Below are 18,440 nucleotides of genomic sequence, written 5' to 3' on the forward strand. Positions count from 1 at the left end.
GCTACATAATCCAATACAGTCTCTCCCGGTTTTCTGTTCCGTGAATTAAATTTGAAACGCTGTACAATCTCACTCGGTCTGGGATTGAAATGGTCCTTTAGCAAGGCCACTAAGTCAGCAAATGATCTGTCTCCCGGCTTTGCAGGACTGCATAAGTTTCTCATTAAACTATACGCCTGACTCCCCACGGAAGTGAGCAAAATTGCTCTCCTTTTTCTGACATCATTTATATCATTTGCTTCAAAGAAATGCATCAACACCTCGCAGTATTCATCCCAGGTCTGCGTCTGAACATCAAAAGCAGAGATCTTTCCTACCGTAGCAGCCATGATCCGTTATTCAGTGCTCTTTTTTTTCTCCGTCAAGATGTGATCTGTTGATCCTCGTCACCAATATGTGATATCCGAGTGGTACGGTCAGAAACTGAGAGAAGCGAGATATCAGGAACAAAACCCAACTGTTTATTTTTTCGGTGTAGCAGAGAAACATCTCTTGCTCGCTGGAGGCAAAACACACATTTCTTACTGCACGAGCACCAAGATGGAGGATTCACCTCTGAGTCATACCCATAATGCAATGCCACATTACCGTATAAACTGGTGTACCAGGACATTGAATACATGACCCATTACCTTAAATACTGGTGAATATGAACACTTAATATTTAGCTCCATCTGGTGGATAACTTAAACATTACATCCCAGATTACTATATCTGGCCTGCTGAGCCCGCTGGGCAGGCTCAACAAGGTCAATCAAGTGAAAATTGCGTGGATTGGCCGCATCTCGATGGAGGCGGGACTAAAACCCGGAAGTTGTAGTCCCGCCTCCTTCCCAACTTCTGAATGAAAATCCAGCCCTATGTCTCCGCCCCTTGCCTCACTTCATCTGCTGCTGAAACCCTCATCCATGCCTTTGTTGCCTCTAAGTTGTTGTGTTTTCCCCCTTGCTGGGGGAAAACTTGGTTTGTCCTGAGTTTCCCAGATTTGGAAAAGACTGAACTCTGTGTGTGTCTGTGGCAAGAGAACAACATTTAAAAAAAATAATAATAATCAGGCTTCAGACGAGAATTAGTGTGTTGGGACTAGGAGGGAGAGGAGGGAGATGTGCTGTGGGTCCGTGGAGCAACTTGTGAGTCATATGATTGGAGGCGGTATTTAACCTGGCTTCCAGCCAGTAAGAGCGAGAGCTGATGAGGGGAGGGGAAAGAACTAACAGTGCATGAGAGCGAGAGAAAAAAAACCTAACATGAGTAACGGATTTCAGCTGTGTAGTCTCCCCATTTGTTCCTGCGGGGCCGGCAGCAGGAGCAGCAAGCTTTCCACAGCCCGAGTGAGCTCTTGATTGAAAACACACTGGGTGGGGGGACTGGACTGTGTCTGTTCAAACCCTCCTCACTGGCGCTGTGCAAAGGAGTGAAGAATGTCCTGCATTGGCAAGGTAAATCATCTGTCTCTGTACCGGTTACATTCGAGAAAGACTGAGTCTCTTTTTTCCCTTTCCTCTTCTGCCAGGCAGACTGCTGCACTCCACACTCGCCTTAACTTGGCTGCCGATCGATTCTGCTCTGATGTTTTTCCCCTCCCAGTCTCTTTGCTGCTGTCAGACCCAGCAGCTGTGAGAGATCAGAAAGGGGCAGCCCTGCAGCGTGCTGCAAGACAGGAGGCCCCAGACGCCGGCCCATCTACTTTGCTGGGACTGAATTCTTTCAAAAGAATTGTGTGTTTCCATGCAAGGGGGAGGGGGGAGATGGGAGATCATCAGCCAGTGAGAGAGTGAGTGCTTTGTGGAGTTTCTGACCATCTGCAATCTGGCTGTAGTTAACTTTTACTGCAAACAGATGGTCTCTGACTTTTCTCGGGCTCTCTTCAAACTAAAGTTTAAAGTTTTTGAGGTGCTGGTGCCATTTCAGTCACTTGTGTTAATGTGTTTCCTGTTTATCGCAGTCACTGTTTTAATAGCCCCGATATTAACTCTGAGACAGGGAGGGAGCGGGTTTGGGGGGGTGGGTAGGATAGGGACAGTTTAGCGGTGTAGGAGGTTTGTGTGGCGTGTGCCCAGTCAGCTCTGCCCCTGACTGTCTCTGAGCGGTTTGAATCGCTCCACACCCCCTGGGTTCTAGACACCGGACTTAGGTACAGGTGGCGATACAGAAAAACGAGTAGACGAGTGGTTCGGTGCAAGAAAACCGTAATTTTTATTAAAGGCAGAATGAAACACAATGCTGAGAATTACTAAGATAATTACAGGCATATAAAAATAATACACTTATATGGGAATGGGGAACACACGGCACATCGAGGGAAACAAATACATTAAAATCCCCTTATCCTTATCCCACCCCTATACCTAACTAGATTAAGCTATGAGTGGCCAGGGATTTATGCTCACCAATTCGAAACCTGTTGACCTTCAATGGTTGTGATTTTTGGGGTCCGTTCTTGTTGTCCTTTGGGGTATGCTGTCGCCACGTGGTCACAGGGTGCGACGGTGGAGTTGTTTATGCGAATCACCCTCCTTTTCCTCAGCTAATGTCATTGTCGAGTCGCGTCTTCTTCTTCCTCGGGCGGTTTAGTCGCTGACGAGTTTTTAAAATGGTTGGGGCTCGGTTGGCGGTTTATATTAAACTGATTTTACTACCCATGCTTCGAACACCAGTTTATTCGTCATGGATGCTGCTGTCCATGCTTCAAACGCCAGTTTATTCGTCAAACGCCAGCTTACAACTAGGCGTTTGGCCCCCAACGCGTCTTTCTGCTGCCCTTCTCTGCCTTTATCGGTTTACGGTATTCTTCGTCTCGTCTTGTCTCATCTGCCCGTTTGTGGCCTGTGTGTCTGTGTTTTTGAACTCGGGTCTTGTTCTCCTCCCGCGTTCGGCCCTCGGTGTAGTAATGGGCGTCCTTGGTGTTGAGCGGCACGGGCAGCGAGAAGAGAGCCCGCCATGAGGCCAGGGCACGAGAACGAGAGGCAGGAGGCCAAGGGCCAAGCAATAAGAGGCAAGAGCAAGAGAGCGATCACTACCGATGGGCCTACAATTATACCCGGTTCTTCATTCCTTATCTGCGCGCCAAATCAGGCCAGTCCTTTGTCTAACTTTTGGCGGGCATGTTTAAAATGATTACAGCCATTTTCTTTAACGACTTCTGGAGTGGTTGTCTCCATGCTTAATGGCCTCGATGTCCTGGCTGTTTGTCATTTATGAAACACAATTGTCCTCATCCTGGCTTGATGGCTACTGTGAGCTGTTACCGATTAAATATGCAGAAACCTAATGGCCTCGATTTAGGCCCATTCTAACCTGATCTGTTCCAAGGTGAATGAATGCATATTCTGTGTTTGCTTAGCTGTCTGGCTCCACAAAGTCTCTTCACAGATTCATGCATTTTAGGTTTCATTTCAGGTTTTGAAAAGTGCCTGCCCTTTTGCAGGGCCTTGCTTTTAAAATCCTGTACTTTTGGTCACGAGGTTGCAGAAGCCATTTTGGGTACCCTTTTTAACAACTTGTCCATATAGGGTCCCTTTATCCATAACTTTTGGGGAATGTGGGAATTTTGAGAACCCTACAGCGGTCAGATCCTGTTGGAATTTAACGGCAGGACCTGATTAGCATTTTCGGAATCGGTTTCCCGGCCGTAGCCAGCCAGATTGAGAGGTGAGCTGCAATGTTCCCCCTCATTTTTTTTGGGTGCGAGGTCCCTTTAACGGGCTGCGCGGCCCATTCAAATATCACGCAAATCTCCGATTGAAAAGCCGGTAAGCAGCCTGCGCGAGACCGCCAGGCAGCTGCGTGGCCGCGCAGCTTATCGGGAATGTTGGCTAGCTGTCGGCCGGGTAGGCCTTAGGCACCAGGCCGCAGCTGTGGAGTGGAGTGGAGAGATCGGGGGGCAAGGGGATGTCATGGACGGGTCCGGGAGAGATTGGGTGAGGAGCGGACATCGATGGGGAGGGGGGGGCCAGAGAGGTCAGGGGAGGGTTGACATCGATGGGGGCCAGAGAGATCAGGGGTCGGGGAGGACATTGTGGAAGTGGCCGGGAGACATCAGCGGAGGAGTGACTTCGATTGGCGGGGGCCTGAGAGTTCAGGGGTCGGGTGGACATCGATGGGGGGGCCGGGAAAGATTGGGGGTCGGGGGGGGGGAACATCATTGTGGGAGCCAGGGAGATCAGAGGAGGAGATGGGAGAAGATATCACCGGGGGCTCGTAGAGGACATGGGGGCGGCAGGAGCAGATCGCGGGGCGTGGAGGACATCAGGTTTAGCGGGGTGGAGAGCAGTCCGATCACTGGGGAAGTTAACAAGTTTCCAGGTTTCCCGGGAAACCCGGCCGGCCAGCCAGCGGTAAAGCTAGAACAGAGAAAATGTCTGAGGCACACAGCCTCATTAAAATATTTAAATGAGGGACACGCTTCCTGGCAGCTGGCTGGTCACCCGTCACGCCTCCGTTAAAACAGGAAGTGGGTGGGTTTGAGGCGGGGCGGGTTCGGGTTTGAGTTTTCCCATCTGACCCAAGCCCACCCATTTTGGGAGGTTAAAATTACCCCCCACAGTGACTCCTGTTTATCGCAACGCTGCTGATTTATGCAACAATCGCCATTTTGAGAATTCAAATCCATTTAACATATCTGGGAATAAGTTTCAAAAAGCTGACATCAGTAAAAGTGGCCAAGGATTGTCGTAAAAACCCAACTGATTCACAAATGACCTTTAGGGAAGGAAGCCTGCCGTCCTGATCCAGTCCGGCCTATATGTGACTCCAGTCCCACACCAGTGTGATTGATTTTTAACTGCCCCTCTTAAGTGGCCTAGCAGGTCACTCCGATGTATCAAAAAGAACCACCACCGCCTTCTTAGGGCAACTAGGGATGGGCAATAAATATCAGCCATGCCAGCGATGCCGACATCACCAGAATGATCATGTCAGCTGTGGCTCAGTGGGTAGCACCCTCGCCTCTGACTCAGGAGGCTGTGGGTTCAAGTCCCACTCCGGACACCCGAGCACGTAAATCTAGGCTGACACTCCAGTGCAGTGCTGAGGGAGTGCTGCACGGTCGTAGGTGCCGTCTTTCGGATGAGACGTTAAACCGAGGCCCCGTCTGCTCTCTCAGGTGGATGTAAAAGATCCCATGGCACTATTTTGAAGAAGAGCAGGGGAGTTATCCCCGGTGTCCTGGGGCCAATATTTATCCCTCAACCAACATCACTTTAAAAAAAAAACATTATCTGGTCATTATCACATAACTGTTTGTGGGAGCTTGCTGTGCGTAAATTGGCTGCTGCGTTTCTTGCATTGCAGCAGTGAGTACATTTTTTAAAATAATACTTCATTGACTGTAAAGCACTTTGAGACATCCGGTGGCCATGAAAGGCGCAAAAGTAATGCAAGTCTTTTTTTAAAAAAAGGTCAGGCTCACCGATCTATAAAGAATAAAAACCAAATCCATGCTGTTTTTAAACATTTGTGAAGACGAGAATAAACATTTGTGGTAAATAAAAGTAGATTCCCAGCCCACTTGAGCATGTGTTACATGACTGGAAGTGACTTGCTTCGAATTAACAAGCGTTTCGTTTGCTGGCTTACGGCCCTGTTTACATGACAAGGAATTCACAAGAGAACAAGAATCCAACCTGACATGGAGTTTAAAGGCAACGCTCGGGTAGTTCGCACAAAGTGCTTTTCCTAGCACTTGTCAACTGTTAAAAGACTTGAGACGAGTAAAGAGGTTTTCTTTTTGGTGGGTGGTGCGCAGTGGTTGGGGGTCAGTAGAATTGGGATTTGCCTCTCTCCGTGAAGAGTGAAATGAAAGACACTTGTAGAGACCCATTCGGACGACAATTCCGAGGTAGTTGTCAGCTGTTTTGCGCGTGTGTGTCGTCAAGTTTTGGTTTCAGGTGGAGGTACCTCCAGCTGTGGCCTGAGGGTAAAGGACGTCCTAGTGGAACGAATCCAAAGTAAAACACTACAGGTGGTGGAAATGTGAAATAAAAACAGAAAATGCTGGAAAACGCTCAGCTAGCCAGGCAGCATCTGTGGGGAGAGAAACAGAGTTAACGGGCTGGATTTTCATTCAGCAGACGGGAAGGAGGCGGGACTACAACTTTCGGGTTTTAGTCCCGCCTCCATCGATGTCCGGCCAATCCACACGATTTTCCCTTGATTGACCTTGTTGAGCCCGCCCAGCGAGCTCAGCAGGCCAATTAAGGGCCACCCGGCAACAGGTGACGTCACAGACTGAAATTTCATCTGTCAAGAGGTGTTGACAGATGAGATATCAGTGTTTCACAGCTGTTTGAAGCTGTCAAACACTGACAGTCTGACTTCTAACCTGAGTCCTTCTACGCAGACTCAGTTAGAACTCTCACCGGCACTGAAAGCTGAAGGCTGTCACTTTTGACAGATCGCAGCCATTCTGCTTTCAGTGCCGGCTGAGTGATGGACGCCCGACGCCTAGAGGAAGAAAGGCTGTAACGGTAAGTACAGGTAATTTAAACTTCTTTACACACTTTAGACACACCAAACACACTTACCTTTGCACTCATGCACCCATCACTCACCTGAACACCGAAATCTCGACCCCTCCAAGTCCTTCAACCCGACGGCCTGCCTGCTCTAACCTGGCGTGGTTTACAGCCGTCGGGAATCCCACACGACACCCCTCAAAATAGGGATTAGGCTAAAAACTGCCTGTTAACTACCTGTTAACAGGCAGTTAATTGGCACTAATCCCTTCCCGCCTCGGGTCGGCGGGTCCCAGTGCGGGGCGGGTACCCGCCTCCTCTGAAACTTACGTGGAGGCGGGTTTTGGGCGGGATGGTGTCGGGACCCCCGAATTCGGGATTTTAGCCCCCCCACACGCCTAAAAGCCCGCCTCACGGCACACTGAAAATCTAGGCCAACGTCTCAGGTCGATGAAAATGTTAAGAGATTTTAAGCAAGTACAGGGCCAAGGTAAGGGGGAGGGGGCAGGAAAAGAACAAAAGGGAAAGGTCAGTGATGGTGGGGAGGGCAGGAGTGATTAACTAATGAAAGGGCTGAAGGGGCAAGGCGTAAAAGGGGATGATAATGGGATGATAAAAGAAAAAAAAGGCGAGTCCAGAAGAGGTGCAAGTGGTTACAGAATGTCCAAGAGAAAATGGAAGCGCTGGATAAGATCCAAAGTTGTTGAACTAGTGGAATGAATGCTTGTTTTTTGCCTGAGCTCCTTGTTGACCTGGACTAGACTGAAAACTGGCGTAAATCAATGTCTGCAGCAGCTGTGTGGGTGGAAATCACGAGATATTTCAGCTACTTTGCACAGCAGGGACCTGTGTCTGCCCCTCGTGGGGGGGGAGGGGGGAGGGCGGGGTTGCTCTGTGGCCACATTCTGGCCGTCTTGTACTTAATTCACTCATAACAGATGTTCTGATTAACAGGACTGCGTTACTGTCTTCAAACTGGTGATTTGTTGTAAAGTGGGTTTCGTGTTTTGGCTTGTTACCAACACCATTTATAAAGTTCCGAGCACGTCTGCTAATGGAAACGGCCATAACGCATCGTGACCAGCATCTGACAGCTCCACTTCCCTGACGGAGAGGGCGAAACGGACCTTGGTTTAACATCTCATCCGAAAAACGGGGCACCTCCGACAGTGCAGCACTCCCTCAGTACTGCACTGGAGAGTGTCAGCCTAGATTTTTCTGCTCAAATCTCCGGAGTGGGACTCGAACCCACGACCTTCTGAGTCATTGGCGAGCGTGCTACCCACTGGGCCACGGCTGGCACATACATGCTTCACTGCTGAGCACAGATTCTGAACTCCAAACTTGTACTGCATTGAGCATCTTGAGCTGGCAACACTAGGATGGTGGGTGCGGGTCTGTCACTGGCGTTGGTAATGGTGGGAGTAAGTTAAAGGGATGAATTAAGACTGTGCCAAATCGGGCGCATTGGCATAACACGCAAACTAATTGGTTTTATGATTTTCCTGATACAATACTGAAGGGAAAAAAATGACCGTGCTATGGGGAAAGAGCAGGGGGAGCAGAACTAATTGGATAGCTCTTTCAAAGAGCCGGCACAGGCCCGATGGGCTGAATGGCCACCTTCTGTGCTGTAACATTCTATCATTTTTAATTTGTTTTTTTTTCAATGCACAGATGGTTTAAGTCGAGCTATCGACGTCGGTGCTGTACAGAGTGATGGATTAACGCTCTATTGAAGCTGTTTAGAACTGGTTTAGTTGAGGCGCCTTTTGCTTACTTGCTTGCAAATCTTTCCATTTTTGTCAAGGTCTTCAGGACAGCTTATTTTTTTTATGCCTCGGAAGTGGAAAATTGTGGGTTTGAAATCCAACTCCAAGACTTGACTATGTAACTTAAACTGACCTAGAATGCTTGACCAGAATTTTAACACATCTATTCCCTTCATAACCCATTGCAATAGCTGTCAGAAGGAGCATGAATTACTGTAGGGAAAGTGGGACAACTTGTCAACCTTAAAAGGTAGTAAAACCTCAAAGAATGTGCCTTTTGAGTAGCTGTGTGAAATACTCTTAAAATTGATCTTCTATTTCGACTGATCTTCCTGGGGTCTAACAATAGCGATGTTGTGTTATACTCAAACACCCAACTCTTCAGGGGTATTTATTAGCATTTTCATAATTGGCATGTTTAGTGCTGTGAAGACCTCAACTTTAAACTTAATTAAGGTCAGAAGATCGATTACTACCTTCATCTTTTGCTCTCAGAAGCTTGGCCTGAAGATAGACATGGTTTCACTCTGCAGTTGAATGATAAGATGAATGTTGCTAACTCCCTAAGATGCAGCTGTCATGGTTAATGCTATGTGCAAAAATGAGCACACAAAACCTTCCTTGATTTTTTTTTAGACTGCACAAATGCCAGCAACTCCCCAAAGCAGAGATTAAAGGAGCTGAGATGTTAATGGATGCGCTTAAAAACACATACAATTGTGATCCGCTTTAAATAAAAATGCCGGGATTAGTGTACGCTGGATCAGAAACTCATTTCCCAACAGCTGAGCCAGTCTGAGTTGATGAGTGCCTCGTGATGGCTCCATATTTTCACAGCATAATTTTGGGAGGGAGCGGGGTTTGTGGAGAAAGAGATTAGTATAGAAGATTAAGGGGTGATTTGATCGAGGTGTTTAAAATGTTAAAAGGATTCGAAAGGGTAGATACAGAGAAATTATTTTCTCTGGGGGGAATCAAGAACAAGGGAACATAATCTTAAAATTAGAACTAGGACATTCAGGAGGGAAATCAGGAAGTGCTTTTTCACACACACAGTGAAAGAAATCTGGAATTCTCTTCCCCCCCCAAAAGGCTTGTGGATGCTGGGACAGTTGGAGCTTTCAAGACTGTGATTGATAGATTGTTGTTAGGTAAGGGTCTCAAGGGATATGGAGATAAACAATGTCCCTGCTAAGCTGCGTGGCCGCGCAGTCATCTGCAAGGTCCTGCGCAGGCCGCTCGCCCGCTTTTCCATCGTAGACACATCGTATCGCATGCGCAAAGATTTGAATGTGCCGCACACTGGGGGAGGCAGGCTGCGCAGGAGGCAGTGCCGCTTATGGAGGACATTGGAGGTAAGGTGGGCAAATGGAGTTGAGATACAGATCAGCCATGATCTAATTGAATCTTTTGTGGGGGTGACAAGACACCATCTACGTGGAGAGCAAGCAGGAAAATTGGGTTCAGGCGAGATGGATTGTGCAGAGACAGTTCAGATTGAACTGCTTTGCACAGTGAGTGGTGCGTGGAAGAGACCGCCCAGATCGTGTGCAGAAACTTAAGGGGGAATTGGATCGATACTTGAGGGAGCGGGCAATGGCGTATTTGCGGCCCAGACAGATGGATGGATTACAGAGTCTTTTCATTCAGTTAGGAAGGATGTGATGGTTTTGGAGATGGTACAGAAAAGATTTACTAGAATGGTTCCAGGGAAGAGGGATTACAGTTACGTGGATAGACTGGAGAAGCTGGGGTTGTTCTCCTTCGAACAGAGAAGGCTAAGAGGAGATTTGATAGAGGCGTTTAAAATCATGAAGGGTTTAGATAGAGTAAATAAAGAGAAACTGTTTCCAATGGCTGAAGGGTCGATAACCAGAGGGCACAGATTTAAGGTGATTGGCGAAAGAACCAGTGGCGACACGAGGGAAAATATTTTTACGCAATGAGTGGTTGGGATTTGGAATGCACTGCCCAATAGGGTGGTGGCTACTGATTCAATAAGTTGCCTTCAAAAGGGAATTGGATAAATACTTGAAGGAGAGAACATTGCAGGGATATGGGGAAAGAGCAGGGGAGTGGGACTAACTGGATTGCTCTTCGAAAGAGCCGGCGCAGACTCGATGGACCGAATGGCCTCCTTCTGTGCTGTATTATTCTATGATTATCTGCTATTTTCCTACATTCCTGAGCATGGGCTACTTGTTTTAAATGGAGGAGTGGGTCAGCTGACTGGCTGGAGCAATGGCAACTCCTAAATGTGTCTGACAAAGACCCCAGTGTGTGAGAGAGAGAGAGAGACAGAAAAATAAAGCATCAACCTCTGAAGGTTGACAGGAAGTACCTGAGGCTGTATAGGCCTCAGTCACTGGGGAAACAAACTATGCAATTATAGTTAATAGTGTTTGTATTGCCAGGGGGGGTCAACGGAAGTCTCGAAGAGCAAAGTGTCTGACTTCTGAAATGTATTTCCTTCACTAATTGACATCCAGGCACTCTTTAAAATGGTTTATAATTCATATTTTCCGTACACTTGAGTAACTTTGAAATTGTTCATATTTTAAAGAGGGAAAAAAGTATTTCTTACACTTACCTACAAATGTAATACGCTAGAGGTGATCAGTGAATGTAAAGTCTTGCATTTTCCTCATTCTGAATGTCAATCATAAATACAATGGAAATTTTAAAAGACATTTTCACAGGACTAGTTCTACTTGCAAAACGGTTCGGTCCTAGTTGTAGTCGATAGTCGCAGTTCCCTGTGTCTGCCTGTCTTAAAACAAGTTCGTCTGATAGACACAATCCTTCCCAGCAGTCACTCGCAGTGCAAAAGCAATATACTGCGGATGGTGGAAATCTGAAATAAAAACATAAAATGCTGGATATACTCAGCAGGTCAGGCAGCATCTGTAGAGAGAACAACAGAGTTCACGTCTCAGGTCGATGACCTTTTGTCAGAACTGAAAAAAGTTAGAGATATAACAGGTTTTAAGCAAGTACAGAGGGAAGGAAAGGGGGGAGGGGAGGAAAGAACAAAAGGGATGGTCTGTGATAGGGTGGAAGGCAGGAGAGTTTAAAAGACAAAAGGGATGATGCTGCTAGGCAAAAGGAGATGGTAATGGGACAAGTAAAGGAATAAAAGATGGGTCTAGAAAAGGTGTAAATGGGAATGGCAGAATCATCAACAGCTGCCATCCGAAGAAATGGGGGCAGAGGTTATGATCTGAAATTGTTAAACTCGATGTTAAACCAGAAGAGAGAAACATGTGAGTAAAACATTAAAGCTGAAGGACAGGCTAGGGTGTGTGGCCAAATAAGTGTTCTCTATACAAACGCACGGAGTATAAGGAATAAATTGAATGAACTGCAGGCGTGCATTCAAATTGGAGGGTATGACATTGTAGCCATTACTGAGACATGGCTGCAAGACAGTCAGGACTGGGAACTAAATATACCAGGTTATAAGGTCTACGGGAAAGATAGGGAAAGTGGCAAAGGGGGAGGAGTAGCCTTAGTGATTAAGGATGAAATCACTTCAATGACAAAAGAGGATATAAAGAGAGGTAAGCAGGTAGTGGAGATTTTATGGGTAGAATTAAGAAATAGGAAGGGATTTAAGACTGTAGTGGGAGTTGTGTATAGGCCCCCTGGTACCAGCTGTGAAGTGCTAGATTGTATAAATGCAGAGATTAGACAAGCATGTAGTAAAGGTAGAGTGGTTTTTAATGGAGGATTTTAATTTTCATATAGATTGGGATAAGCAGACTAGCACCTGTCAGAAAGGTAGTGAATTTCTTGAGTGTGTCCTGGATAATTTTCTACAACAATATGTTCTAGAGGCAACAAGGGGGCAAACCATATTCGATTTAGTAATGAGTAATGAGCTGGATTTAGTTAACAGCCTAACTGTGCGTGAACATTTATCCAATAGCAATTATAACATGATCGAGTTCAACGTAACGTTTGAAAGGGAGAAACGCGAAACAGCTACTACGATTCTAGATTTAGGTAAGGCCGACTTCAACTAGATGAAGCAGCGACTGTCCACAGTTGTTAATGGGTAAAATGACAGGAGATCAGTGGGAGATGTTTAAAAAAATAATTTAATGTAATACTGAACGAGTTTATACCCCTGAGGGACAAGAGCCCTGCTTGCCAAAAAAAACAGCCATGGATGACTAAAGAGGTAAAGGACAGCATAAAACTAAAAGAAAAAGCATACAAAAATGCAAAAAATAGCACAGATCCTGGCGAATGGGAAAGATACAAAGAACAGCAAAGGGTCACAAAACAGATAGAGCTACAAAAAGTGAGTATGAAAAGAAACTTGCATGGGATATCAAAATCAATACGAAGAATTTTTACAATTATTTTAGGAAAAAGAGGGTAGTCAGGAGCAATGCTGGCCCCTTAAAAAGTGAAAGCGATGATACTGTCAATGATAATAAGGAGAGGGTGCAGAGAAGATTTACAAGGATGATATCAGAAATGTGAGCATATACATATCAGGAAAGGATGAACAGGCTGGGTCTCTTTTCGCTTGAAAAATGGCTGAGGGGTGACCTAATAGAGGTCTTTAAGATTATGAAAGGTTTTGATAGAGTAGATACAGAGAGAATGTTTCTACTTGTGGGGAAGAGCATAACTAGAGGCCATCAACATAAGATAGTCACCAAGAAATCAAATCGGGAATTCAGAAGGTACTTCTTTACCCAGAGATTGGTGAGAATGTGGAACTCGCTACCACAGGGAGTAGTTGAGGCAAATTGTATAGATGCATTTAAGGGGAGGCTAGATAAACATATGAAGCAGAAGGGAATAGAGATAACAGAAAATGCTGGAAAAACTCAGCAGGTCAGGCAACATCCGTGGAGAGAAATTTGAGTTGACGTTTTGGGTCGAACCCTTCTTCAAAACTGGAAAGAAAAGAAAATAGATCGAAGGCAGGGCTGCGATCGGACAAAAGAAGTGAAAGAGACAAAAGAAGTAGAAGAGGCAATAAAAGGTGTTCGAAGCCAGACGAGATGGTAATAGGCTGAGATTAGGTGTGAAGTGTACTGGCAGGGCAAGAGATAGCTGCCAGGTGGGAGAGAGAAACAAAAGGAAAGGGGGGGGGGAAAGGAGTGGAAAAATTACAGGTTAAAAATTAATAGGGGCCGAGGCTATGATCTGAAATTGTTGAACTCGATATTGAGTCCGGAAGGCTGCAAAGTGCCTAATCGGAAGATGATTTGCTGTTCCTCGAGTTTACGTTGAGCTTCCGTGGAACAATACAAGAGGCCAAGGACGGTGAGGTCCGAGTGGGAATGGAGCGGTGAATTAAAATGACAGGCGACCGGAAGCTCGGGATCACCCTTACGGACTGAATGGAGATGTTCCGCAAAGCGGTCACCCAATCTGCGTTTGGTCTCCCCAATGTAGAGGAGACCGCATCGTGAGAGTTATGCTGACAGAGTTAGATGAGGAAAGATGGGAGGAGGCTCGAGTGGAGCATAAAAGCCGCATGGACTGGTTGGGCTGAATGGCCTGTTTCTGTGCCATATATCCTGTGTAATCCTATGAAATGGCAGACATGTTGAATAATTACTTTGCGTCAGTATTTACAGTAGTGGAAGAGGATAACATGCCAGAAATCTCAAGGAAACTAATTTTGAAACGGGGACAGGGACTCAATAAAATTAACGTAAGTAAAATAACAGTAATGAAGAAAATAATGGCACTAAAGAGTGACAAATCCCCAGGACCAGATGGTTTCCATCCCAGGGTTTTAAAGGAAGTAGGTGAGCACATTGCAGATGCCCTAACTATAATCTTCCAAAGTTCTCTCGATTCAGGAACCGTTCCTTTAGATTGGAAAATTGCTCATGTCACTCTGCTATTTAAGAATGGCGAGAGAGGGAAACCAGGGAATTATAGACTAATTAGCCTAACATCTGTTGTGGGGAAATTGCCAGAGTCTATAATTAAGGATAGGGTGACTGAACACCTCAAACTTTCAGTTGATCAGAGCGAGCCAGCATGGATTTGTGAGAGGTGAGGAAATTGGCTGAGCGGCAGGAGACAGAGAGTGGGGATAATGGGCAGGTACTCAAATTGGCAGGAGGTGACTAGTGGTGTCCCGCAGGGGTCTGTGTTGGGGCCTCAACAATTCACAATATTTACTAATGACTTAGATGATGGCATATAAAGTCATATATCCAAATTTGGCGATGACAGATAGGCAGCATTGTAGGCAGTGTAGATGAAAGCATAAAATGACAAAGGGATATTGATAGAGTAAGTGAATGGGCAAAACTGTGGCAAATGGATTTCAATGTAAGCAAATGTGAGGTCATCCACGTTGGACCTAAAAAGGACAGAACAGGGAACATTCTAAATGGTGAAAAGCTAAACACAGTGGAGGTCCAAAGAGACTTGGGGGTCGAGGTACATCGATCATTAAAATGTCATGAACAGGTGCAGAAAATAATCAAAAAGGCTAATGGAATGCTGGGCTTTATATCGAGAGGACGAGAATACAAGGGGGTAGAAGTTATGCTGCAGCTGTACAAAACCCTGGTTAGACCACACCTGGAGTACTGTGAGCAGCTCCGGGCATCACACCTTAGGAATGATATATTGGCCTTGGAGGGAGTGCAGCGTAGGTTTACCAGAATGATACCCGGACTCCAAGGGTTAAATTACAGGGAGAGATTACACAAACTAGGGTTGTATTCCCCAGAATTTAGAGGGTTAAGGGGTGATCTGATTAAAGTTTTCAAGATATTAAGGGGAACAGATAGGGTAGATAGAGAGAAACTATTTCCACTGGTTGGGGCTTCTAGGACTAGGGGGCATAGTCTAAAAATTAGAGCCAGACCTTTCAGGAGTGAAATTAGGAAACACTTCTACACACAAAGGGTGGTAGAAGTTTGGAAAACTCTTCCACAAACGGGTAGATCAATTGTTAATTTTAAATCTGAGATTGATAGCTTTTTGTTAACCAAAGGTATTAAGGGATATGGGCCAAAGGCAGGTATATGGAGTTAGGTTACAGATCTGCCGTGATCTCCGTGAATGGCGGAATAGGCTTGAGGGGCTGAGTCGCCTACTACTGTTCCTATATTCCTATGAGTCCGGAAGGCTGTAAAGTGCCTAATCGAAAGATGAGGTGCTGTTCCTCAAGCTTACATTGTGATTCATTGGAACAGTGTAGGAGACCAAAGGCAGAGAGGTCAGAGTGGGTTTGGAGCGGAGAATTAAAGTGACAGGTGACCAGAAGCTCGGGGTCACGCTTGCAGACTGAATGGAGGTGTTCCGCAAAGCGGTCACCCAATCTGTGTTTGGTTTCCCCAATGTAGAGACCGCACCATGAGCAGCAAATACAGCATACTAAACAAGTAAATCGCTGTTTCACCTGGAAGGTGTGTTTGGGGCTCTGGATGGTGGGAAAGGAGGAGGTAAAAGGACAGGTGCTGCATCTCCTGCGCTTCCACAGGAAGGTGCCGTGGGAAGGGGAGGGGTTGTTGGGGGTGATTGAGGAGTGGACCAGGGTGTCGCAGAGGGAGCAGTTCCTTCGGAATGCTGAAAGGGGAGGGGAGGGGAAGATGTGTTTGGTGGTGGAATCAGGTAGGAGGTGGCAGAGGATGATCCGTTGAATGTGGAGGCTGGTGGGGTGGAAGGTGGGGACAAGAGGAACCCTATCGTTGTTCTGGGAGGAAGGGGAAGGGGTGAGAGCAGAAGTGATTCCCTAGTGATGGATTTGAATTGTTTCTGGTCATTTGGAAAACAGTTTTTTTGCAACAAAAAAAAATAAACAACACGTAGATTAAGACAGAGCTACACACGTCAAAATAAAAGCAGACTTAAAATCTGGCCAATCAGTAATCTCTACTCCCCTACCCCATGTTTCACCTCCGCCAGTGTGGATAAACCATGCAATCCATCACTGTTCACTATTTGGCTTGCTAGCTTGTGTGCATTGTTTCGTCTGGCAATGGAGAAAAGCTATACTAGTGAATTGAGCATGTCATCTGATGCCCACGCCCCTTCATTTTACCTGAAAGGGGGTGGTGCCTCAATGGAAGAAAGAACCTGTATTTATATAGCGCCTTTCACAACCTCAGGACTTCCCAAAGTGTTTTTACAGCCAATAAAGTATTTTTGAAGTGTAGTCACTGTTGTAATATAAGAAACGTGGCAGCCAATTTGCACACAGCAAAATCCCACAAATAGCAAATGAGATAAATGACCAGATATCTGTTTTTAGTGATGTCCAGTTGAGGGATAAATAGTGGCTAAGATATCAGGAGAACTGCCCTGTTCTTCTTCAAAACAGTGTAGTGGGATCTTTTGCATCCATCTGAGCAGGCAGACGGGACCTCGGTTTAACGTCTTATTCGTAAGACGGCACCTCCGACAGTGCAGCACTCCCTCAATACTGCACTGGAGTGTTGGGCTGGATTTTGTGCTCAAGTCTCTGGAGTGGGGCTTGAACCCACGACCTTCTGACTCAGAGGCGAGGGTGCTACAAACTGAGCCACAGCTGACACAAATGCCATGATCTTCTGACTTCCCGGAAGGCCAGCCATCCAAGGGGGGGGGGGGGGGGAAGGGGAAGACGAAGACGTGCTAGTCTCTACTTAAATTGTACTGCGCAAATAATAATGAAACCATGACAAAAAAATAAATTGACGTTACATGGTCTACTATTCACAGGATGCATCGCACTAGCCTGGGAATAGTTGCTGAAGTAAATATAGGTGAGGCCATCAATCCCTGTAGTTAAAAAAAAAACTCTGAGAAATCAAGAGCGATGAAAGGCAAAAATGACCATCGGTGTTCTATGCTGTTCTGAAAATAGCTCAGCGTCAAAGTAGAACATCAACAAATAGTCACTGGGGTGCCAGGCTGATGAGCAGGACGAAGGCAGACTGAGTCATCGTCCTCTAGACAACATTGTACATTGTACCCAGCTTGGCGAACTCTCCTCTTCCACTAAGCTGAGGCAAAATCTTCCAACAAAGAACGTGATTCACAGTGAATGGCTTGAATGTGCAATTCTCTGTCGCAAGCCGTCGTTGGTGCAAGGCCCATACACTCTTTTAAAAGGGAAATCAGTTAATTGCTTGAATAGGAGGAAGGCCGCAGGTGTGTTAAGAGTTGTAAGTGTCACATTTTTCCACAGAAAAGGATTTGGAGAAAGAATGACTTTAGATGTTTGGGGAGGGAGGGTTGCGGGGGAGGTGGTGGTGAACTTGGTCCTGGGCGGTAGAGCAAGATGGGCGATAGCGAATCGGCCGCCCGTTTTAAGGATAAGGGGTAAGCCATTTAGGACAGAGATGAGGAGGAATTTCTTCACCCAGAGAGTGGTGAACCTGTGGAATTCTCTACCACAGAAGGCAGTAGAGGCCAATTCATTAAATATATTCAAGAAGGAGTTAGATATATTTCTTAAGGCTAAAGGGATCAAGGGATATGGAGAGAAGGCAGGGACAGGGTACTGAATTTGGATGATCAACCATGATCTCATTGAATGGCGGAGCAGGCTCGAGGGGCCGAATGGCCTACTCCTGCTCCTATCTTCTATGTTTCTATGTTTTACACTCTGCCCAATTCTCCTTTCCATGGAAAAGACGGGCTGCCGATTTGCCACCCCTTAGCTCACCTTCTTGCACACTCCCATCCTATCCCCTATCCCACCCCAATCCTTTCCTCTTTCGTACTCCCTACCCTGTCCGCACTTCATCCCCACCCCCATCCCACGCTATCCCACTCCAAAATTCACTCCCTACTCCACTGCCTATGCTACCCCCAATCCCAGCTCATCCCACCCTCTATTTCCCATCCCCTATCGTTTTACCTCATCTGCTTTTGAGTCTGGCAACAGATCCTTTGTCACTTCAAATGGCTGTCTAACCCATCTGTCCCAGTTGACTGTGTTCATTTTCCCTTGTGCTTTTCTTCAGCTGAGAGCTTATAATGGGGCATAATGTTATTGATGACAGCATTCAGCGTGGGGTGAAGGAATAAACAAGAGGATACGATGATACATCTTGCAGAATCTGGTAAATATCCTCTCCAGATTTTACATATTTCCATTCGACTTGCACTGACCCTAATCATGAGAGAAGGATTGTAGTTAAACAACATATCCCGTGATTGATGAAACAGAATGTAGGACAATAAGGAAAGTGAAAGATTCCTCTTCTGTTGCTCCACTTTCACCACTGCACTC

At 46.2% G+C, this 18,440-nt stretch overlaps 1 protein-coding gene across 1 annotated transcript in view; it reads left to right on the forward strand.

The window, feature by feature from the left end:
• The first annotated feature begins 1,177 nt into the window (after window positions 1-1,177).
• The window catches only part of st6galnac3 (ST6 (alpha-N-acetyl-neuraminyl-2,3-beta-galactosyl-1,3)-N-acetylgalactosaminide alpha-2,6-sialyltransferase 3), a 241,444-nt gene continuing 224,181 nt past the window's right edge, over window positions 1,178-18,440 (forward strand). The window contains exon 1 of the mRNA XM_085983445.1: window positions 1,178-1,439. Within this exon, the coding sequence (XP_085839571.1) occupies window positions 1,422-1,439 (18 nt within the window). The 5' untranslated portion in view covers window positions 1,178-1,421. The remainder of the gene's footprint in view (window positions 1,440-18,440) is intronic.

Source organism: Somniosus microcephalus, chromosome 3 (genome assembly GCF_052327205.1).
Source record: "Somniosus microcephalus isolate GS21.2 chromosome 3, FLI_Smic_1.0, whole genome shotgun sequence".
Classification (NCBI taxonomy): Eukaryota; Metazoa; Chordata; class Chondrichthyes; order Squaliformes; family Somniosidae; genus Somniosus; species Somniosus microcephalus.